This window comes from Phasianus colchicus, chromosome Z, assembly GCF_987193195.1.
Source record: "Phasianus colchicus chromosome Z, bPhaCol1.hap1.1, whole genome shotgun sequence".
Taxonomy (NCBI): domain Eukaryota; kingdom Metazoa; phylum Chordata; class Aves; order Galliformes; family Phasianidae; genus Phasianus; species Phasianus colchicus.
In genome coordinates, this window is record NC_143476.1 from 45,106,259 (window position 1) to 45,125,054 (window position 18,796).

Below are 18,796 nucleotides of genomic sequence, written 5' to 3' on the forward strand. Positions count from 1 at the left end.
CAAGCGCAGTAACTGCGCTAGTCGGTATACATAAATTAGGAACGGCAGGCGGCGGCGGGCGCTGCTTTTGAGGGCGGATGGCCGCAAGGCGGACGGCTGGGGGCGGCAGGGGCTGCGGGCTGCCACACCGCCGACCGACAGGGGGCGCCGCCGCGAGGGGTCGCTGCCTGTCGGGGGGCACCACCGCGCCCCCACCAATCGGCGCGGGCTGCGTGAGGGCGGGCCCGGCGGCCATCGCGGCGTCGCCCCCCCACCCGCGCGCGGCTGCTGGCGATGCTGGGTTGGCGCCGCGCTGCCGCCTTGCTGCTGCCTCTGCCGAGTCGGGCCGGGTGGCGGCGGCCCGCAGCCGCCATGTCCTCGCTGCTGGTCGGCCAGCCGCAGTACGCCTGGCTGCGGGAGCTGGGCCTGCAGGAAGACAACCCAGGGGTGTACAATGGGCGCTGGGGCGGCGGCGGCCAGGTGCGGCCGGGGACGGGTGGGCAGCGTGGGGGGGGAGGGGACGGCGGGGCTGCTGGGACGGATGTCTGCCCGCATCGATGTTCGGCCTCGTGTCTGTCGGCTGACGCCGTCCTTCTGCCTTAGGTGGTGACCACGTACTGTCCTGCGAACAACGAGCCCATCGCCAGAGTGCGGCAGGTAGGAGAGCCGGCTGTTGGCGTGGCGGACCGCTTGTGTCCGTTTGTATCCTATGAGAGGATATGAATTTCCTCTGGGAGCGATCTTTTGTAGTGCCGCCTTTCCTCACGAGGTGCCCTGTGCTCGAGCTGGGCACAGAAGCTTTTCTGCGGGCTCTGCTTTGGCGTTTCAGTATTCCTAACTTTCTCTTTGGCTTGCTTCTTCATGCAGGCTAGTTTGGAGGATTATGAAGAAACAGTGAGGAAGGCTAAGGAGGCATGGAAAGTCTGGGCTGATGTAAGTTATTAGTTATCTTTTATGACCTTTGTCTTTTTAATTGTGTCTCTGGCAGCTAGAGGCTGTTATGTTGCCCTGTTGGTTGGAGATGTAAAAACGTGATCGTGTCACATATGTTGCAGTAAAGCAAAGATCTGTACTGAGGGCCTGCCTCAAACGTAGAGCTGCACAGCTAGCATTCATAACCACTGAGCTCAGAAATGAGCACATTGACTTCTGAGAAATGCTTGTTTGAGAAGCCTGGCATGTTTACCCAAGTTAGTGCCCCTAAGCTATCGCCAGCAGGCTGGACTTCTGCTGAAGTTCTGAAATCTTGTAAGCAAAGAATTACCCTCTCCACGTATATTGAAGATCACGTTTAGCATGCGTGAGACTTCTACAGAGTATTTGGATATCAAACTCCTGGAGATAACCTTGCTTTCGTGGTGTGAGTAAATCTGCTGGTTTTGACTGTGTTTTTTTTGACCATCTGTTGAATCCTGATTATTCACAGAACTGCTGTTATTCCGAAACTTTTGTGTCATGTTACTGTATCAGACTGCTGTTTCCCCGTAGGAAGCTGTAGTTGTCTTGTCCCTGTGCAAGATGTTTGCAAGCAGCATCTGTTTTCTTGTTTTTACAGACACTAGATGTTTTTTTGATATAACTGAATTTGTAAGGTATCAGGCATTCTGTATTGTATTCCTACTGAAGAGAACAAAAACTTAGGGGAAATAGCACGGCTTCCTTGAGATATCTCAGAACATTATTGTGTTACAATTTGTAATATTAGTGAGTAGGTGCCAGCTTATAATGTATTTGGAGATAATCTGGAAGCAGTTTAATGGATAAAATAAAAATCAACAGACCTAGGGCTTTGAAATCTCATCTCAAAGCTGTCTTTTAGTTTGTGGATTATGTTGGTTTTAATGAGCTCATCTGAAAGATTTTGCCTATCAGTACGTTTTCTTGTTCACTGATGGATTCCTTACTTTCTAGCTATCTCTTCATTAGCACTTTCTAATCCTATATATGTTGTTGCATGAAAATGGCTTATTATTAATCCTAACTTTTGATTCTTATCTAATGTACTAGCACCATGTTAAAAAAAAATTATTATGTAAGTTTACTTTTTCTATGATTGGGACTTCTGAACAGAAGCATTAAAACAAAGACAACTACCAATATGAATATTTCTGTGTATTCAGTGGAAAGTTTTAAATAGATACAGATGTGTTTTGTGCAGTGTTGTTGATTTCTGTGAGGTGGGAAGAAATTTGTCATAAAACTGCGTGATAAAAATGAACGAGTTACCATGTCTTAGGAAGAAAGTGAAAAATTACCGAACTCAGTGATCTCTTGCTGCAGGCATAGAAAGTGAAGAAATCACAGATGTTCAATTTCAAATGTTTTTTTTTTTTTTTTTTTTTTTTTTTACTAGATCCCTGCACCTAAGCGTGGAGAAATAGTACGACAGATTGGTGATGCCCTGAGACAAAACATCAAAGCTCTAGGAAGCTTGGTAAAGTGTTTTAGGAAGCAAGGGTGTAAAGTGTCAAAACTCTTTTGCTATGGTCTTAACATATTCTGCAATACTAACATTAATGGCTGTTAAAATGCTGTTAGTTCTGTTAACTTGCTTAAAGGATTTTAGATGTAATGTGTAAAAAAGCAGGTGATTACATTCTAACATTGTATACTGAAAATGATTTTTTGCACTTGTTATGGGGATAAAAAAAAGTGTAATTCATTTTGAGCCTGTACATGGGCTAGGCAAGAGCGTTGTAACTGCTGCCATGCTGTTTTCTCATTGTACCTGACATGTTGCTTACTGTCATGTACTAAAAATGTCCTGAAAAAGACTTCCCTCTGATACAGAGCTTTTAACCTTGAGCTCTCTTCTGGTGATATGTAGGGTTTTGAGAATTGAGATGTGGATGTATAAGGCTTCAAAAGGTGAGATGGTCTTAATGAGATCATCTTCCACTGCCGTGTCAGATATAAAGGTAGAAGAACCATTCCTTTAAAACACTGTTTAGTTGCTAGGGAAGAAAAGAGTCGAAGTGGGGGGCCTTGCTGCTATCCTTTTACAGTGCTCACCTATATGTGCTGCTGTTCAGAAACAGCTATCCTTGAATAACTTTGGGTAGGTAAGCTCATATTGTTAGCCTATAGACTCTTTCTTCTATTTTGAGCTGTCCAGACATCCTGTTCTGAGTTTGCTCAAATTCTAAACAGCTTTCCACCAAATGTGTTACATGAACACTTGTGTCCTCACTTCTTTAATGGCTCCCTGTTCTTTAGGTTGAAGCAGAAGTCAGATGTGGAGTTCCCCTATGAGCAGAGTAGCCTAGCAAGTCTTTGGGACGACAGGCACCATAGAAATACCTAGGAATGTATATAGTCAGCTCTGTCTCAATCTTTGCTTTTTCAAAGTACAATCCTCAGCTTCAAGTGGTAGGTGATATTTGTGTAAAGTTGCTTGTAAGTATCATAACATCACTGTAAAATGAAATAGGAGTGAACAGGAGACTTCTCAATTCATACATGAGCACGAACTGATATCAACAGATAACAACATACTCATTGGCAGTCTCTGTTTGCTGTGTACATACATGTTTTTAACAGAGGGCCATAGTTTAGAAAAAGATATTAAACAGGTTGCTGTAAGACTGAAGATGTGTGTTCATTTTCAGCAATGTTTGAAAATTGAATCTTGCGTACTTGCTTTGAGATGCTGTAAAAACAAGTCATTTGCTCATGAAAAATCTAAATTACTGCATTGTTGTGGGGTAGTTATCCCTCTTTTCCAATTTACTCCACATCATGTAAAAAAATGTATGCAAGTGTCCTGACTGAAATGAAATGTTCTTTAATCCCAAGCTATGAGACTCATTACTGTTGAATAATTCTTTCATTAGATTTTTTTTTTTTAAATTTCTCTATTATTTTCCTCTATTAATTTCCTACTACTGTATGAGAGTGTGACTCCTTTATCTGTTGTGTTGTTTATTTAAGCTTTGAATAACTCAGGTAGAATTGAATGTCTTATATTGAAAAAGTCTATATTGAATTTTACTTGGTGTGCATATATACCTGGTAGTAGTAGGAGACAAAATGTATTGGAAATTAATGTGCATTAAAATATATATATATATATATATGTATATCTTGTTATTGATATTTTCAGGTCTCATTGGAAATGGGAAAGATTTATGTTGAGGGTGTTGGGGAAGTGCAGGAGTATGTTGATGTCTGCGACTATGCTGTTGGTTTGTCCCGAATGATTGGTGGACCTGTTTTGCCTTCAGAAAGTATGTGTTCCGCTTTTTTCTTCACCATTTTTTCAGTTTTTAGTTTTCATGTTAGTGGAAGGACGAGGATGTAACATCCTAAATATGGAGTGGTGTACTGTACCGAAATCTCCTTGATTATTTATCAAGCATATTGAGTTATTTATCAAGCATATTGTCTATAAATGGATGTGCACAGTAGTGCCTCCTAATGAAGTGTCTGTCCTATGGCGTGTATCAGGAGAAGCAAGAGATTTTTCCTCTACTCCATGAAGTATTATATTCTCTTTGCCATCTCTGTAGTAAAGGTGCTGGAGGAAAGCATGTAAAGTGTGCTTAACAATGAGAAGTCTTTTGTCAGCTGTTACTTACTGAGCAACCAACATTCTATTAACTGAGTAGTTAAAATAGCAAAATTTCTCACTATTGTTAGTTTTTTTCCCCACAGTCTAGCTAATCTTGCTGCAGTGAGCTGCAGAGCCCTTGTAATACAGCTCTCTACAAGCTAATGCTCTGGTAAACAGAGGAATGATGACAGGCCCTCTCCTCATAGCATCTTATGCATTCATTGAATGGATACAAATCATGGTATGGTCTGTCTTTTCCTTCAGGATCTGGTCATGCTCTTATAGAGCAGTGGAATCCTGTTGGGTTAGTGGGAATCATCACGGCCTTTAACTTCCCTGTGGCAGTGTATGGGTGGAACAGTGCAATTGCAATGATCTGTGGAAATGCTTGTCTCTGGTAAGGCATAGCTGCCCAGCATGCTGTAACAGTATTTTAAAATTGCAGAACTGTTTTCTCAGGCATGTAACTGTTATCATATTTCACGTGTTTCCATATATTTGATTCTATTTCATGTAGGACTAACTTCTGTTTTTGTAAGGTATATGAGTCAAAATTGTGGGTTTTTTTTTGTAAACTTGTTAATGTCTTTAATGAGGTATTGAGATCCAGACCCATTCAGGATTTAGTCAAATGGCAACGTGACGTGAAAACATAAATTGAGGTTTAGCAACACTGATAGTAATAAAAAAATCAGTATTTTTCAGAACTGGTAGAGATAAAATTAAGTATCTTAACTTTGCTTTCTCCTGCTTCTCTTCCATCTGTCTGCTTCGGTATAATATCTAGCACCTCTCCAGTTCACGCTGAGCTCATCAGATCTAAATGCTCAGTGCTGTACAGAAGCATTTGAGTTCTTGCCTTAACATTTGTCTGACAACCAGCTTAAGCATGCTGTATTTGACATACCATAATAAATGCATAATTAAACTATTTTTCATTTGAAGAATTGAAAACAGTGTCTTTTTTTTTTTTTCCAGGAAAGGTGCTCCCACAACATCTCTCATAAGTGTAGCTGTTACAAAGTGAGTTCTGGTTCCCTGCTTTCTGTTTTCCTTTTTAAACAAATTATCTTCTAGGTGATAGTGCTTAGTGGTGTGAACTTATTTTCCCTTGTAACATATAATGTAAGAATATACAGTGTATATTGCTTGTTGCCTGTACTGTTGCCCTTTATAGTCTTGTAACTTTAATGTGGACCGGAGAACATGGCCCCAGACCTCTTGCAAACATTATGTCTGGCAAAGGTGATCAAGAAAAACAAGAAGGGCTTCTTTAAGTATATTAATAGCAAAAGAAAGGCTAGGGAAAATGTGGGTGTGCTGCTGAATCAGATGGGTGCCTCGGTAATGGAGGATGTATAGAAGGCATTCCTAAACGCCTCCTTGCTTCAGTGTTGTTATATTGTTATTTTTAAGACTGACCCTCAGGAATCTCAGATTTTGGAGGTAAGAGAGAGAACCTGAAGAAGGGAAAACTTCCCCTTGGTGGAGCAGGATTTGGTCAGAGATCATCAAGGCGAAGTCGACCTGTATACATCCATGTGCCATCATGTGCCATGATGGGATGCACCTATTGGTGATGAGAGAGCTGGCAGAAGTGATTGCTGAACCAATTTCTATCATCTTTGAAAGGTCATGGAGAACAGGAGAGGTGTCTGAGGACTGAAACAAAGCCAGTGTCTCTCCAGTCTTCAGAAAGGGCAAGAGGACAGACTCAGGAAACTACAGACCACTCAGCTTCATCTCTATCTCTCGGAAAGTGATGGAATAATTTATTATGGATGTCATCTCCAAGCGAGTGAAAGAAAATAAGGTTTTCAGGAGTAGTCAGCACTAAGGGGAAATCATGCTTGACCAACCTGGTGGAATTCTGTGGGAGGGGAGAGCAGTGGATGCTGTCTACCTTGACATAAGTAAGACTTCTGACCCTGTCTCCTGTAACATCCTTGTAGGTAAGCTTAGAAGGTGTGGGATATATGAGTGGACAGTGAGGTGGGCTGAGATCTGGGTGACTCAGAGGATTGTAATGAGTGATGCAGAGTCTGTTTAGAGGCCTGTAGCTAGCAGTATGTTCTCCAGGAATCAATACTGGGTCTGGTCTTTAACATCTTTGTCAGTGACCTGAAGAAAGGGATAGAGTGCACCCTCAGCAAGCTTGCTGACGTTGCAAAGCAGTGGCTGGCACACCAGAAGGCAGTGCTGCAACAGGCTGGAGAGTTGGGCAGAGAGGAACCTGATGAGATTGAATAAGGTCAAGTGTAGAATTCTACACCTGGGGAGGAATAACCTCATGCATGAGTATAGATTAAGGGCTGAGTTACTGGAAAGGTGCTCTATGGAGAAGAATCTGTGTGTTCTGGTGGACAACAGGTAGGCTGTGAGCCAGTAGCGTGCCTTTGTGGCTAAAAAGTCCAGTGGTATCGTGGGAGGATAAAAAGAAGAATTGGCAGCAGGTCTGGTGAGGTGATTCCTTCCCCTCTACTCTGCCTTTGGTGAGGCCATGTCTGGAATGCTGTGTCCAGTTGCAGGCTCCTCAGCTCAAGAAAGATGAGGAACTACCCATCTTTCTTTACAGAGATTACAGTGGAGAGCCACAAAGATGAGTAGGTGTCAGGAATTTTTCCCCTGTGTGAAAAGTCTGAGATGCCTGGGACTGTTTAGCTTGGAGAAGACTGAGAGAGGATCTTATCAATGCTTACGTATATGTAAAAGGTAGGAGTCAAATGGATGGGGCCAGGCTCTTTTTGATGGTGCCCAGTGAGAGGACGAGGCTTAAAATGGAGCAGAGGAGGTTTTATATGAAGTTGAGAAAAAAAATTCTTTACTGTGGGGATGACAGAGCACTGGAGAGATTGTGGAGCCTCATTTCTGGAGATATTCAAGGCCCTGGACTCTTTCTTGTGCAGCCTACTTTGGGGATCCTGTGGGGGGTAGACTACATGATCTCCAGAGGATCCTTCTAGCTCCTGTGATTCTATGATTTTTAAGTAACTTCTTGAAGTTATGTAAACATCTCTTTCTAATGGTGAAAGATTGTAGGGATGATGTTTTTATACAGTGCTCTAATGCTTCTCTGTGCCAGTTATGTGGATGCATAGGGAATGTGTTTTCAAGTGTTTTTCTGCCCGAGCAATGATTGTAACATTCTTGAGTGAGTATTTATTGTATAAACTTGTATAAATTGTAAAAATCTGCAGGACTGTTGCTTTAAAAAAAGGAAATATAATAATAATAATAATAATAATAATAATAATAATAATAATAATAATAATAATAATAATAATGTGAAGCTTTCTCATGTGTCTTTAATAGCTCATTGCCTATTATATGCACCCATTGGATAACTGAATTTTTTATGTTTTTGATTCTAGGATAATTGCCAAAGTCTTGGAGGATAACAAGATACCTGGAGCTGTCTGTTCTTTGGTCTGTGGTGGAGCAGACATTGGGTAGGTAACGTTTCTTGTATTTTGTGAGTATGTATCTAATATAAACATACTATGTATTCCAACTTGCTATTGTGACATTAGCTACTAACAAGTAACTTACCAGGCATTCCAGTTAAGTGAAGAGATGAAGAGATGTGGCTCAGTTGTCATTCTACTGCATGTAGTTACATCCAAAGAATATGGCCTACATAAAATTCCACTCATCTTACTCTTTTTTTGATTTATTTTTTTTAGTCCATCAGTTTTTCAGACCATTTGTAGAGAAGAATGATTCCCCATGTTCCATGCTTATGCTAAGCTGCGCACCTGTGCGTGGATGTGTAACATTGCTTGGAGGCTCTAAAATGTGTAAATTTCTACTACAAATGCATAGCTCAGCATTTCAAGAGAAGTGATATCGAAATAGATGATAGCTGTTAAAGTCGTAGGGATGCTTATCTTCTTAGGGAACAGAACAATTGAAACTGATCTCATTGTGTTCTTTGGCATGTATTTAATGGTACAGGTGATGCACTTATTATGTGGCATGAAACAAGGCAGGGAAGCAGTCTTGTCCCTCTTCTCTGAGTGATAAGAAGCTTTTTTAAGATGACTTTTCAGTCGTTTACCCAATGTTTGGTTTACATGGGAAGTGTGAGCAGCTTTTCCAGCTGTTTTCTCTTCCTGTAAATGTGGTGGCATGTCCTGTTGTGCAGGACAGCAATGGCGAGAGATGGGAGAATGGACCTGCTGTCTTTCACTGGCAGCACGGAAGTGGGCAAGCAGGTAGCGCTCATGGTTCAGGAGAGATTCGGTGAGTGGGAGTCTTTTATTTCTCTTTTTTGTGGTTGGGAAAGTTAGGGTAAACCTCATAGGATTTTAAAATACAACTTGTTTCACCTATCTCCTGTTTTAACATTTCTTCGTCTTGATGAAGGTAAGGTGAGGAAACGCCTCAGATCTAGCTACTGCTTTTTTTTCTAGTTCAGTCACAATTCAGTTGTTTTTTTTTTTTCCCAAGATTTCCAAAAATCCATTTTACTGCAGTTAATTTGGAGTAAGCTCTTGTGACTTTCTTACAGAGACTGACAAATGACAGTCATCCATTCATGAAAAAATATCCCTTCACCTCTGCTCCTTATAAATATAGGAAAAGACCTGGGACCTTTAAGATACATCTTCAAAAACCTACAATAAAAATTGCATAGGTGTGATCCCATGCACGGTTGCAGGGTTCTAAGTTTTTAGTTTTAAAAAGAATATATTGTAGACAAGATTATCCTAAGTGCCAAAAAAAATTCAGAATAGATTGCAAACTTTCATTCAGAAGTAGATGGTGATTCCTTCTTTCAGATTTGAGATAAAGCAGTTGCTAGGGAAATAACTAAGACTGCTGAAGTGTTAATTTATTCATTTTAGTATGCACAGCACCTCCTAATCTTCATCTGCCTTGTATTATTTATTCTGTAGCTTGTTTTGTTTTTTTCTTTTCCTTTCTAGTGCTATTTTACCTCTTTTTTTTTAAGCTTTCTTTCTTTTCCAGCTGTGCTCTAGGTGTCATTCTTCAGTCTGTTATAGATGTAGTATTCAATGTAATTTACTCCTTTGTCTAGTGCAGTTTGTTGACAATGATGCCTAAAAATTTCTGTCCAGAAAATAAAGTGGAATGAAATCTAAATCCGATTACTGATGACTTTGCTGAAATGCATACTGAATACATGTACTACTCATGTAATTTTTGTATGTCTTTATTAGGCCGAAGTCTGCTGGAACTGGGAGGAAACAATGCCATCATTGGTAATATGCAGTGTAGAAATTTAGGCCCATAGACCTTATTTGAAACTTAGTATACATGTGTTTGTAACAATTTGTTCTTTTTTTCTGTCATTGGAACTTAAAAAGTGCTCAGTAGAATGTTTTTGTGTGTTTTTATTATCTTTTTCTGTCTTTGGTGTTGCTGAGGGGCAGTGATTTAGGATAAAAATGAGAGTTCAGACTCATGTTGTTAGTTTTGTATTGAATAGCATGGGGTTGTGAACAATGCTGTTAGTGAAATTTGACTTTAGGATCTGAACACTTGAGCACAATTTTTAGCATTGCAGAGTAAAAGGACATGTACATATGCACAGACATATGAATGACATCTATGACAATATTTGACCACTTAAAATATTTGGAAGTAGAGCACATAGGTATTCATTTCAATAGCCTGATTCACAGGTTTAGGTGATTTAGATCATGTTTTTATTAACAGGTAAAAATAAAATAAATACTGTAAAAATGAACATTAGAAAGAGAGAAAATATGAACCAACTGAATACCTAAATTGCTGTTCATATTTTTTGTTAAAGCCTTTTCCTTCACCTTTCTTGTGATTTGAACCAATATAATTGCCTGTCTAGAATATTAAGCACTTTCAAAAATCCAATTTGAGCAGTCTTTTTTTTTTCTTGTACAGAATAGAATGAACTTGCTGTATAGTTAGAGAAGAATGCTTATTTTTTCATATAAAAGTCCAGTTCTTTCTGAAGTTGACTTTGAATGAAGGCTTAAACTTTACTTGCTTGGACTTTGACTCAGATTTGTCTCACCCAAATTCTGTGGGTCCAGTTCAACTAAATGATATTTTGGGAATCCTCTGGGTCTTATGTTTACTTGCTTTACTTTAAATATTTCCATGTCTTCTAGCCACAGATTTCTTCAGCTTATTTTCATCTTACATTTACATTGGGTAGCTGTGCATTGTAACTACTATTTTTTTGTGTGCCACGTGTATACACTTCTCTTCATGCTACTAGACTTCTCATGCAGGGAATGTGGAGAAGAAATTAGTTGTACTTTATGAAATTAAAATGAGCTCTATACTGTAGTTTCGAGATCTGTTTATGTCCAATTGCATGTGCCTTTAATTCAGGTGTGTAAGTATGGGAATTTTGAGGTGTTTTTGTACATAAGTCATTTTGAAAGCAATGCCTCCTATTTATGTCCATGGAAACTGTAACAAAGAGCTTAGTAACACTATTTGGTAGAGCAGATTCTCAAGTACAACATAGTCAACACCATTAGCTATGCATTTTTGCCAGCAATGTACAGGTGCCTGCATGCCATGCTCATACAGATGTGCACCAGTGGAGGTGAGCCCCTGTTTCTCAGCTGTTCTGACTGCATAGCTGCTAGGAAAATGTTGCTTGTGCAGTTTCTTTCATCTGCCCAATCAAATGGAAGTCAGAAGACATGAAATCCAGACTCTGTGTGGAGTGTGTGAGAACAGTCCATCTGAGAATGTCATTTTGCTCCATGGGGCCTGGCATTGTCATGTCTATAGAGAAAGGTTGTCTTCTCTGCTCTATGTTTAGAAGTTTGAGCCGTCCTCCTAGTGTTGTGTTGTAGCAGTCACAGTGGATGATTTGACAGGATTTCAAGAAATCCAGAAGGATTGTTTTCTGTTCCAAAAGACAGTCTGAACATCACATTACCCACTGAGGGCTATGTCTTGAACTTTCATGGCAAATTCATGCTTCACTATTTCATTGACTTCCATTTTGACTATGGTTTGTAGTGGTGACACCACATTTCATCTCTGGTAATGATGTGATCCAGGAGATTGTTAGCATCAGCTTTGCATTGGTTCAGTGGATCCTGACAAACCTGCATACCTTGTAACTCCTGTTTCTGTCGCCCATGGTGCAAACTTTGTGATATTCACCATCATTTCCAACACACTGAAGCTGATATTCACCTCTGAACACAACTCCCCGATTGTAATTCACTGATTGGTGCAAATGTGTTCTTTGAGGTGCTCTTCATTTTGTGGTGTGACAGCTGTGTGTGACTGTCCTGTACACAGTGCGTCTTGGCACAGTCACCACTGCTGAAACATGCCACCCCTGCCTCACGGTGGTAGCATCCACTGTTTGGTTTCCATGAATGTTCAGCAAGTGTTGAGTGTCACTGGGTGCAGTTTTTACCTCACGGAAGAATTCAGTTAGACATTTGTTTTATATACACTTCCGTAACAGGTGCCACTTTATCCGACTGCCCTTCTGCTGCCATCTGCCCCATGGCAACAAGATGTAGTGGACTAACTGTGGGAAGGTTCAGTCCCTACTGCCATACCACTGCCAACATGGGTCAACATAATGAAATAAGAGGCATTACTTTCTGAGCATCCTTTGTGTGCACTCACGTGCTGTGCTATTGCTGTTATTCTTCATACTTCTTTAGTAGCTTGCTAGAATTTATTGCATGCTGTTTAGTGTCTTAAATCTAGCAAATCTAGAGAGCCTTCAGCACTTAAACACCACTCTGCACCTTATCTCTTTGCTTTATTAACATACTGATGTTTAACTTCTGTTAAGTGTTTGAAGATGCAGACCTGAACCTAGTCATCCCATCTACTCTGTTTGCTGCTGTGGGAACAGCGGGTCAGCGATGCACAACTGCAAGAAGACTGGTGTGTAAATCTAACTGAACTGGTTTGGATAGATCTGACTTCAAAAATTAATTCCAAATTAGCTCAGGAAATTCCTATCGGTGACTTATATTATGGAGAATAAGAAATATTTGCTAGGTGTTTTTTATTCTCTCTGATATCACTGTGGTGATAGGAAAAGAAGATAGCTATAGTTTGTCACTATAATTCTAGCACCAGAGGGCTTCTGTGAATGTGTTTCTCACATGGTCCTAAAACTCAGAAAAAGAATGCTTATGTTTTCTTTGTTTCCACTTTTGTTGCCAGAACTTAAATTTGATTGTGGCTTGCTCAGGTTTTTCTTTGTGGAATTTCAGAAGAGCAAGGATGATGCATGTGTCTCCTGATGTTTTTTTCCCCCCAATTTTTCAAACCAACCATTTTGAAGAAATGTAGAAGTATTACAATGTCAACGTGCATCTCCATAGTCTTTTCAGAATTGTGTTGATTAGATTCATTTTTGTCAAAAAGGATGTAGCTTTACTTTATTGCTGTAATTTGAGGAATCACTGAAAATTTGTCCACTTATGACAAAACATTATAATTACTGTGTGGAATAATCATAAGTCTCTAATGGAGTTACTTTAAAATGGGTTTTTGTACCTTTGTTTCTTTTAAACCTTCATGATTTGCCTTCTTGGTGGTGCTCCTGTTTTCAAACTTTCTACTGTATTCATTTAAGCACAGTATTTGCTAAATATGAGCAGCGCTACCTTTACGCTTCCTTTGGCACTCTTCAAAGTGCAGTAGTAGTTCAGGAGGAATGACATAGGCTTTGCTGGCTTACAATCTTCTTACCACGTTTTGTTTAGTTCCTCCATGAAAGTATCCATGATGAGGTGGTGGAAAAGCTTGTGAAGGCCTATGCCCAGGTCCGCATCGGTGATCCGTGGGATTGTAAGTAGCAGTTTCCAACTCATGGGTTTAGGAGACATTTAAGTTTGCATCTTTCTGTTTAAATTCTAAAGCGAATACAAGCCCTGAAAGGGAGATAAAGAATCCTGCTATCACTGTTCATTGAGCACTGTTCATGCCCAATCACTTGGGCAGATTAAATAGTTACTCATCAGATTTTGTAAGAATGTTATTAAAAGTTTACAGTTTTCCTGAAATAATGTATTTGGATTTTTCTTTAGCTGACACTCTGTATGGTCCTCTTCATACTAAAGAAGCAGTGAAAATGTTTCTTGATGCAGTAGAACAAGCAAAACAACAAGGTGGCTCTGTGGTCTATGGTGGAAAGGTGAGTTACTTTTTTTCTCCCTTCTACAGTTAATTTTCTAAGGAAAAAAAATACAGTAGCATTGTGGCTTAGGCCAAGATTGCATTTCAGTTTATGTCAGGACGTCAGTCAGTCACGAAATGTCCAAATTGGAGTCCTGTGCTTACAGTAAAGATAGGTTTATATAGAATACCAAGAAATGGCTATGAATTTTCAGCAATTCCCTGCACTATTCCTCCATCTCAGAGGATGGTGAAAATACTGACAGCAATGTAAATGGTGACAGTTGGGCTCATAACAAAGAATTTGTTCTATTCCTGGGTTCACTGTATCAAACTTTGAGAAATGTTGAAGATTCAGAGAAGTCTCTAGCACATTTTCATTATTTGCTTTAAGTTGCTTCCTTTTTATTTCCATGGAAATGACAACAAATACAAAGAACGTAATAACACTGATAGATCAAACTCTCACCTACAAAGCACTATTTTTCAATATATTCAACACCATTATCTATGCATTTTCACCAGTGATGAATAAGAGCCTGCATGCAGCACCTGTTGAAGTCTGCACCAGCAGAGGTGACCTGTGTCACCACTGCTAAAATGCACCACCTACTGCCTCACTGTGCTGACATCCACCACTTGGTCAATATAAGCATTCAGCAAGTGTCGATGAATGTCATGGTTGCAATTTTTTTCTGCAAGGAGAAATTCAATTCCATAGTTGTGTCAGACTATTTCATCAGTCTGCTCCCAACCCTGCTGCTGTCTGTCTCATGGCAACAAAATATCCTGAAATATTGGTGGGAAAGTTCAGTATCTACTGCCATATCACCATAATCCACCTTTGATGTTGTGTACCAACATTATAAAATAGGTGGCATTACTTTCAGTGCAGACTTCATATATGATGTTTATTTCTCCAGGACTTAATTTGATTGAGAATTCCTGTTTTTATAGACACCTTCATTGTTCCTGCTGCCTTTAAATTTCTAGTTGGCTTACTGATCAGCTTTCAAGTGAGAGAAAGTAACTTTTTTTTTCAGGTGGACTTGGAGATTTAAATACTTATTTAGCAAATTAAGTTATACTTCTGTATATTAAACATGTAAATGAGTAAATTCCAGGTTATCTACTCAAATGATCTGAACTTTACTTTCTGATTGATAGATACATTCGATACAATTGATAGATTTCTGATTTCTGATAGATACAACTACAGTAATAAAACTATGAAGGATTCCCTTCCTACACTAGTGCTAGGCAGGATGCTAGTTTAGCTGAACTTACTCAGATCTTTTCTTTTGTATTTTGAAGGTTATAAATCGCCCTGGAAACTATGTTGAACCAACCATTGTGATTGGCCTTGCCCATAATGCCCCCATTGTCCACAGAGAGACATTTGCTCCCATACTGTATGCGCTGAAATTTAAGGTAAAATAGCAAAGTGAATTGTGCCTGGTATCAGGGATTTCAGGAGAGCATTTTCTGATGTATGTTGTGTATATGCAGTTTTCTTGACAGTTTAAGAAGCTGTTGTTCTGCACTATAATGGCATATCTCATCACATTGCTACATTTATTCATGTTCTGTGAAGAGCACTGATCTTGAGATAAGTCTGTGCAGGAACAGCTCTTCTCATTTATGTCAGCCTGCTTTATAGCAAGTTTTGGCTTTCTCTGCAATGGTGGGGATATCCTATCCTTGATTTGTTGCATATGTATTTGCAAAGTGGTATTCTGTTTATTTGCATTACACCTGTAGTATACTGGAATTTTCTTAACACTGCTTCTTTTTAATTATTTTGAATAGACGTGCTTCAACTATTGTCATTCCTTCTTTTTAGGAGGAAGAGGAGGTTTTTGCTTGGAATAATGAAGTAAAACAAGGTCTTTCCAGCAGCATCTTTACCAGGGATTTGGGAAGGATTTTTCGCTGGCTTGGGTATAATTCAGAATTTTTTATATTATTAAAACATAAGATTACTGTAGTTTGTTTTGTTTTTATACCTGCATATGCTGCTAGCTGAACATTGCTTAACTCTTATTTTATGGAGGGAGTCTTTGCTGATCCTGATCAGTTGACTTATCTTTGTCCACAGACCAAAGGGATCTGACTGTGGCATTGTGAATGTCAACATCCCAACAAGTGGGGCAGAGATTGGTGGTGCTTTTGGTATGTTACTTTCACTGTATGCTGCTTCTTTCTTTAAACAGTGAAATCTCTAGTGCCAGATCTAGTGACTTGATATTACTCTTGTTTCATTTTTCAATGACTCTTCATTTATCTAATGATATTATTAGCTTTTCGTGAAAAGAAAAGCTTCAGCTAGAGATCAAATTAAAGCATTAAAGTAAAATTAATGCAAGTTGTTTCAGTGCTTTAATCAATCCATCAAAATAACTAATCCGAAGAAAGGAATGAAGTTAATTTGAATTGCACTGCTGTAGCTAAAATGAGAAAAATGACTAGAGGTAGTTGGGGTCCATCTTGTAAAAATATTTGTATTTGATTTTTGAGTACTGCATGTATTTTTTTGTTTCTTTCATTAAGGAGTAGTAACTCAGAAGTTTGTTCAAAACATGTTTAGGGACATGGCTAAGTGGAAAACTGTCTAAATCTAAGTTTTATTTAAAACAGTCTTGAACACATTTTTTGCGTATGTTTGCTTATGCACACAAAAACTAAAGCATACAGTGCTTTGTGAGAACTTCCCAAGATTTTTGTCTCGTTTATTTTTTGACTATACTAAAGAAAGCGAAGGAGGGAAGAAGAGAGATTCATCTGATCATTTGAACAGTGTGAGAACCAGCACATTCTGGTACAGTTGCCTCATGTTTAAAGAAAATATCTTTAAAATAACATCCTCTGTCACCAGCATGGTGAAATTTTCAATGTCAGGCAGGTGGTTTTTGAATCAAGAAGGGAAGAGAGAGCTGACTGTGTGAGTTGTATGTAGTGGTGACTTGGTAATTTATTTCAGGCCTAGAACAAAGGATAGGGAAGTTTATTCCATATGTTTTTACAGTTGTTGAACCTCCTTCAGTTAATCCAGGTTCCCATGCTCCAAAAAAAATTTTGTGTTTCCATTTATAACCTTTTTCCTACAGGTGGTGAGAAGCATACTGGTGGAGGAAGAGAATCTGGAAGTGATTCATGGAAGCTTTATATGAAAAGGTCAACATGGTAAGATACATTTTTCTTTTCAAACAAATATAAAATTACATACAGACTTGCTAAAGCCCAAAACAATTCTCTGACTACAGGATGTTATTTTCACTGAATGTGAGATAATCATGTAAAAGTGCAATTTTTCTTTCTTATCATGTAAGAAATTATGTCTGTGTTCCCAATAGAGAATGATTTCATTAAAGACATTTCTTTACTCACTATTCCTTAAGGTGAACATGTCCGTTTACAGAGCAGTATAGTTTATAGGATCTGGAAACATAAATTACTCTTTAAACATTGTTTAACATTGTTTAAAGAGTTCTTTCTTTTACCTCTTGCCTGATGTTAATGTTAGCAAAAAATGAGATAACTGAAACTTTTCAGAAAATATGTGAATAGGAACCACAGAGAGGGGGGCCAGTTTTGCCTGTGCGTGGGTGACTTATTGAAGAGTTGAATATTTCTCTATGAATCTTGTGAAGGGTATCTTCCAGCAGTCACGCACTGCTATTCCCTCTTGCTGTCTCCTGCATTTTCCTGTGCTGACTTGGTTACCATGCAGCTGGTCAGAGGCTGTGTACATAGAAAGGAGGCTGCATAATCCGTCTCACTGATCTCTAAATAATTATTTCTCTTCCAGTACAATCAACTACAGCAAGGATTTACCTTTGGCTCAAGGAATCAAGTTTCAGTAACCTTATGAATGCCTGTGCCAGGAACTCTCCTAGCATTTCAAAACCATGTGTCTTCTAATACTCATGGTGAGGAACATGATCTGAAATTCAGCTACTAGAATGCTAATTCTGTCAGAAAATCAGATACTCTAAAAAATTATATAACTTCTGATTTTGAAATCACTACTTCAGCCTTCAAATATGGAATACAGAATATTTGGGAAGAAGGGGAAGTGACTGGAGTTAATAAACTTGGATTGAGGTGGCCTAGATAATCTTCTGTTGCCTTATCACTGTCCTTCACTGTCTCTATCCCTTGCCTCCTTGCCATTTCCTGATATTTTTCCATTTGGTAGATCTGTGCTTCAAACTACATGTTGAGTTTTGTACAAATAAGTAGTGCTGTGGGGGCTGGTCAGTATGGGGCTATTTTCAATGCATAAATAAACTTACATTTTGTGAAATCTATTGGGCTTCTGAGTTTTTTTGCTCATTGTTTTGGAGCAGGAGCATTCAGAAGGCTGGCCATTTTCACACGCTGAGCTGACAGCTAGGAGAAGTGTTGCTAGGCTAAATAAACCACTTCAGTTTTCCTGCCTCTCATTCAGAAAGAAAACTTTAACTCCATTTGTTGGGAGATAACAGATAGGATCAAGAATTACTGCAGACTTTTGTAACCATCTCTACAGCTAGAAGAATACAGAGTTGGTTGTCAGGGCCCTTGTGACACCCTGGAGTCAAACAAGCTCAGGAACCAGATATGCAGGAGGAGGGAATACTCTTTGAGCAGAGATTCTCTGGGGAAATGTTTATGTCCCATTTCAAATTAAGTGGAATTTTTTCATGGAGACTGAAGGCTATGCCCATGGGGAACTCAGCTGGGAACTTTGGTCAGAATGAAAGACAAGGAGAGGCATGGCACTTCTAGGCTGATTCTTTCCACTGAGTAACTTCAGAGATTTTTTTATGCGTTATTTCTGGGGAAAAAAAAAAATCCACTTTGTGGAAACTATTTGTAAACATAACAAAAAACATTCATTTTGGACTCAAATTCTAGAACTTCTAATTTGGCTTTAGATTTACCTCGATTCTAAAATCTGACAACAGCAATGTCCAAACTATCCAAAAGAACCAACACACACCAACACTGTCCGGTCTTCCACATCACAGTAGCTACTGTTTTAAAACAGCATTTTGAATTTTATAAGAAATTTCATATAGAAAGTTTTGAATAGCACTTCTTGAAGAATAGAGAGTAGGCAAAGTTCTTTTTCTTACTGCTGTGGTTTATCTGGGCAGG

At 39.2% G+C, this 18,796-nt stretch overlaps 1 protein-coding gene across 1 annotated transcript; it reads left to right on the forward strand.

The window, feature by feature from the left end:
* The first annotated feature begins 225 nt into the window (after positions 1-225).
* Positions 226-17,964, forward strand: ALDH7A1 (aldehyde dehydrogenase 7 family member A1). Its single transcript, XM_031588766.2, has 18 exons — positions 226-459; positions 583-636; positions 847-912; positions 2,333-2,413; positions 4,082-4,205; positions 4,796-4,928; positions 5,510-5,554; positions 7,903-7,980; positions 8,676-8,773; positions 9,715-9,756; positions 12,318-12,412; positions 13,243-13,327; positions 13,567-13,673; positions 14,969-15,085; positions 15,498-15,595; positions 15,753-15,826; positions 16,762-16,837; positions 17,463-17,964. The coding sequence occupies exons 1-18, from the start codon at positions 274-276 to the stop codon at positions 17,515-17,517; spliced, it is 1,614 nt and encodes a 537-aa protein (XP_031444626.1). The 5' UTR covers positions 226-273; the 3' UTR covers positions 17,518-17,964.
* The last annotated feature ends 832 nt before the right edge of the window (positions 17,965-18,796 follow it).

What these genes read in the sequence shown, in the direction of transcription:
- ALDH7A1 (XM_031588766.2), top strand. Translation starts at nt 274, where the DNA reads ATGCTGGGTTGGCGCCGCGCTGCCGCCTTGCTGCTGCCTCTGCCGAGT. An exon ending in CATGGAAAGTCTGGGCTGAT is followed by an intron (nt 913 to 2,332) that starts GTAAGTTATTAG and finishes TTTTTTTACTAG; the next exon opens with ATCCCTGCACCTAAGCGTGG. An exon ending in AGGATTTTTCGCTGGCTTGG is followed by an intron (nt 15,596 to 15,752) that starts GTATAATTCAGA and finishes CTTTGTCCACAG; the next exon opens with ACCAAAGGGATCTGACTGTG.